A 5,091-nucleotide genomic window follows, 5' to 3' on the forward strand; every position below is an offset into this window, starting at 1 on the left:
TGAAACTCGGCATGGTAGTATATGGATGTATTTCTAGTGCCAGGGAGGCTAAGATAGGAGGATCACTATGAGTCCAAGTTGCATAGTGAGATTCTGTACCAAATAAATAAATAAATAAAGATTTTTAAAAACTGTTTAAAAAAATTCTAATACAAATTGAAAAACTCAGAGCATTTAGGAGGTAAGCAAGTAAATGAATTAAGTGGATTGGAATTATACAACTGAGAATAGGAGGTAATGCATCAAACTGGAAAGTGTATAATTACAAAGGGAGCTTGCATAATTCAATTTCAGTCTTTTTTTTTTGGTCTTTTTGAGATAGGGTCTTGCAATGCAGTTCAGGCTGGCCTTGAGCTCATGTTATAGCCCAGGCTGGCCTCAAACTTACAAAGATCCCCTTGCCTCAGACTCCTCAGTGCTGGGATTACAGTTGTGCGCCACCATGCACAGCCAATTTCAGTTGATTGCTGTGCAAACACTAAGGCCCAGTGTTGCCAGCACTTTTTTGACTTTTCAATGTTGACAACTTAATAAGGGAAAAATACTGTGCTGGTGAACAAAACATATCCACAAACTACATGTAGTCTGCAAAGCATCACTTTGGAACCTCTAGTCTGAAAGACTGAGAAGTCCTCACAGAGCTAAGCTAGGATGTCTTTACATACCTATAGATAGTATAGATGGCTAGAACAGCATTCCTTCTAACATAGCTGTGGCGATGCTCCAAGCAAGCACGGATAGCTGGCATTAAAGGTTCTAGCAATTCTGCTTCTTTCAATTTGCAAAGAAAACGAAGAGTAGATCCTCGAATAAATTCATTAGGATGCTGAAGATCCTGATATAAAAATTAAATATGAATGCTGAGCTTCAGCTTACCAAAATCAATTTTTATTTTTCTTATTTTTTCAAAATCCGTTTTTAAATGCAAAACTTTCCAATAAAAAAAAATCAAAGTTTCAGGAAAGACCTAGATTATCAGATAATTTTCATCAGATTCTTATTATCAAGTAGTTTATACCAATGTCATTGCTGTCTTACATACTATATGTGTTGCTAAATTTAATTTATAACACACATATAAAATGCATAGAAAATGTCTGAGGAAGTAACAACAGAACTCTTTACAAATTTCCCTCCAAAAGGCAGCATACTTTTTTACATTTTAACAAAGATTTAATTTTAAAAGCTAAAAGTCCATTCACCAATTTTATAATTATTTAAAATCAAAGCAATATTCAGAAATAACTACTGGGCATAGTGGCACATGCTGTAATCCCAGAATTCAGGAGACGGAGCCAGGAGGATGGCTACAAGTTCAAGGCCAGCCTGGACTACATTATGAGTTCAAACCCAGCCCCTGAACTTCACAGTGCGACTATGTCTCAGAAAAAAAATACAGAAAGAAGGTAGATAGGTAAGTTGGTTCTGTTTACCTTTCTGTACGCATCACACACAAGAATCATTTCATGTAAAAGTCTCCCATCTGGAGTTGTTTTAGGAACAATTTCCCAAAATACCAGGAGCAGTTTTTTGATGGTATGATCCTGAAGAGGTAGCACAAAACGAATGATGGTCATCAGGAGTCCTGGAAGCTTCTCACCGTTCAGGATCATAATGATTACTTTCTTTAAAGCTTCAGTCTTTGATTTCACATCTCCTTTTTCTAATCCAATTAGGGGAAAAAAAAAAAAGCTCAATCCTTTCAAAAGACAATTCCTCAGGTAATTTTAAAAGCTATTAATAATAAAACATACTTTGTTATTGGCAATAGAAATAAAAGCATCGGGCTGGAGAGATGGCTCAGTGGTCTAAAGCACCTACTTGGAACAAGCTTGGCAAAGCACAGGGACCACGGTTCGATCCCCTAGCACCACATGCCAGCCAGCCGCGCCCCCTGGTGGGCTGAGCTGGCCACACACACACACACACACACACACACAATAAATAAATATACATAAATAAATAAAAATTTAAAAAAAAGAAATAAAAGCATCAATCCAAGTGACAAAGGTTTCTTCGCTTCATTCTACTACAGAACCCCCACTTCTCTGCATAAATCACTTATCTCTGAAACTTACTTTCTTCAGATAGAATACGAAGCCACTAAATTAGACTTATGGTCCTAACCAATCAAGCCAATGTAGCATGTTTCTGAATCTGTAAGTATATCAAGTAATGATATTTTTCAAACATATATAGAGCTTTTTTTTTTTTTAGTATTAGAAATTGAACTTGAGATATTGAGTTCCAGCCCTGTAGCTATTTTTAAAAACTTAAGGTGATGCTACCAATACAAGTACTTCTGAATTCAATGTAACTTACTTTATGTGCATTTTCTCAAAGTTATAACCACTTATTATGGAGGGGTTCAGACAAATATAGTGTTTTTTTTTTTTTAGGAAGAAGGTCCTCATTTTCAGAAAAGGCTGTCTAAACAAATGAATAATTCTAAAATCTTATATTTCTGCAGACCATATAAATTTAATTATTTATTTATTAGGTTTTTTGCGACAGGTTTCTTTCTGCTTTGCAGAACAGGTTGGCCTTGAGCTCACCTATGCAGCTCAAGTTGGCCTCCCTGGAGCAATCCTGCCTCAGCCTCATGAGGGCTGGTATTATATGCATGGACCACCACGCCTGGAAGCCTATACAGCTTTAGACTGAAGACACTGTGTAGAAGATAAAGAAGAAAAAAAGATACTGTTTGGAAAACTGAAAGAATATTAAAATGTCTGTATTTCTAGCCATTGCTTAAAGGATAACACACTTAAGACAAAATACAAACAAAAAACCCTAAGCTATGCCACATAAAGTACAAAAACTGAATGCAAAACAACTTCACATTATTATTATACACAAAAAAATTTATGGTACTAACAATCTTTTGGATTCAAAATTTAAAGGAAGAAACATGATACATGTGCACTGCTATTATATTGTTTAGACCATGAAAATACATAGTTAAGTGGGAAGAGAAGACGAAGAGTGCTGAGGCCCTCCTGTATTCCTAGAGGACAGCTAGGCACAGTAGTGCACACTGGTAATCCCAGCACTCGCAGAGACTGAGGCAAGAGCCGCGCAAGTGTGAGCCCAGCCTGGCCATTTTAGCAAGCAAGACCTTGTCTCAAAAAATAAAAAGGGCTAGGGACCCAGCTTACTGTGAAGGCTTTGGGTTCAATCCCCAGTACCACAAAAACAAGATGAAACCAAAGACCCAGTGCTACCATGGAAGAGTTAGAACTGAAAACTGAGAAGTTACGAGGGAACACATTTGGGCCTAACTGTGAGAAATGCTTTCTTAACAATTAGACCTAAACAGCTATTAAGTAAAGAATCCCCGTTGCCAAAGAGACACACTATGCCTGGCCACTTACTAGGGTCATAGGAAAGGCTTATGCCTTGGAAAAACTGTTCCACGTAAATCAAGTCTTCAAGTCCTCTCTGTCTTCCAAGGGCTATTTATGCTCAGGTTAATATTCTTACATGTTGCAGAATAGAGGACACCCTCTGATATTTGGACTACTCACACAAAGTTTCTAAGTGGCTAAAGCTGTACTCACTGAGACTCAACAAGTTCTTCTTGTCTTTGTTCCAAAGTTCTCTTTCTGATTTTTAAAATGTTTTTCTGTTTGATAACATAAAGGACATGAAGTCCCAAAGTCCTAATTGCATCACTATTATCTTGATGGTTTCTTTTTTTTAAAAAAAAATTTTTATTTATGTGGGGGGAGCAGCTCAGCCCACCAGGGGGCGGGGCTGGCTGGCATGTGGTGCTGGGGGATTGAACTTCAGTCCCTGTGCTTTAGCTAAGCTTGTTCTAAGTAGGTGCTTTAGACCACTGAGCCATCTCACTAGCCCCTTGATGGTTTCTTTTACTCCAGTTTTTAAATATTTTTCACAAAATAGTAAATTCCTAAAAGTTTAGGAGGCCAGACTCCACTTGTAACACTAGTTTATAAAGTTTTCAAAATATAAGGAACTTTAAAAAACATCTATTAGGGGCTGGGGAGATGGCTCAGTAGAATAACCACTTGCCTGGCAATCTCAAGGGCCTGAGTTCAATCCCTGGTTCCGCAAAAATAAAAATAAATAAATAAAAAACATCTATTACAGTTTTATTTTATGCATTCCACTCCAACTGCCATGTATTCCAACAATTTAAACTTAGCGGAAGAAAGGATGTGTTTCTTGCCAAAGCTTCAAATTTCCAGATTTTTTTTTTTAATAAACACAAGAAAAAATATGGAAAATTTCAAGAATCAATTCTGTTTACCAATATACACTGAGTATCTCCTACTCCAGGGAAGGCACAGTCAACAGAGTTCAGATCCAGTGATTAAAGGTAACAAGAAATATTTAACCAAATAAAAGATCCTTGTTACTCAAAAATTAGTTCTAAACTTTTAATCTCAACTTTTCTTAAAATGCACACAAAATTGAAGACTTATTTATTTGTAAGAGGAGAGTAAGGCAGAGTCTGCACAATTAAGACAAGTGTATTATTCCAAATAGGACAGATTTAATTAGCATGTTACCTTACTGAAAAAAAGATCATAATAAATGTATATTTACTAACTTGCACAACATCTGATTTTTGTTGGTTGGTTGGTACTGTGACTTGAACCCAGGACCTTCACACTGAGATACATCCCCAGCCCTTCTTCATTTATTTTGAGGCAGGGTCTTACTAAGTTACTAAACAGCCCAGGCTGGGTTCCTACTTTTGATCCTGTTTCAGCCTCCCAGAGTGCTGGGATTACAGTCATGCACCCTGCTCATTCAACTGTCTTTTTTTTCTTTTTCTTATTTTGTATTTTAGGGAAGGGTCCAAAGGGTGTTCAGGGTCTCACTACTAGATCGGATTTATAGTGATCCACCTGTTTATAGCCTCCCAGAGCTGGGATTATGGGGTGTGCGCCAACATGCCCAGTCTTAATTGCTGTCTCTGTGTGCCCTTGGGGGGGGGGGGCAGGCACAGCAGGCCCAGGGATCAAACCCCTGGCCCTTGCACCTGCTTGTAGGCACTTTAATGTGCTGAGCTATTTGGCTGGCCCTTGAACTGTCTTAAATGATATGAAAAAGTGGAAATGC

The 5,091-nt window shown here is 37.6% G+C and overlaps 1 protein-coding gene across 1 annotated transcript in view; it reads right to left on the reverse strand.

Moving 5' to 3' along the window:
- Positions 1-5,091, reverse strand: part of Copb1 (coatomer protein complex subunit beta 1) — a 40,430-nt gene that overhangs the window by 31,978 nt on the left and 3,361 nt on the right. The window contains exons 3-4 of the mRNA XM_023719326.1: positions 1,434-1,663; positions 666-835 (exon numbers count right to left, since the gene is read on the reverse strand). Coding sequence (XP_023575094.1) covers positions 666-835; positions 1,434-1,663 — 400 coding nt within the window. The remainder of the gene's footprint in view (positions 1-665; positions 836-1,433; positions 1,664-5,091) is intronic.

Source organism: Octodon degus, unplaced genomic scaffold (assembly GCF_000260255.1).
Source record: "Octodon degus isolate 3935 unplaced genomic scaffold, OctDeg1.0 scaffold00067, whole genome shotgun sequence".
NCBI lineage: Eukaryota > Metazoa > Chordata > Mammalia > Rodentia > Octodontidae > Octodon > Octodon degus.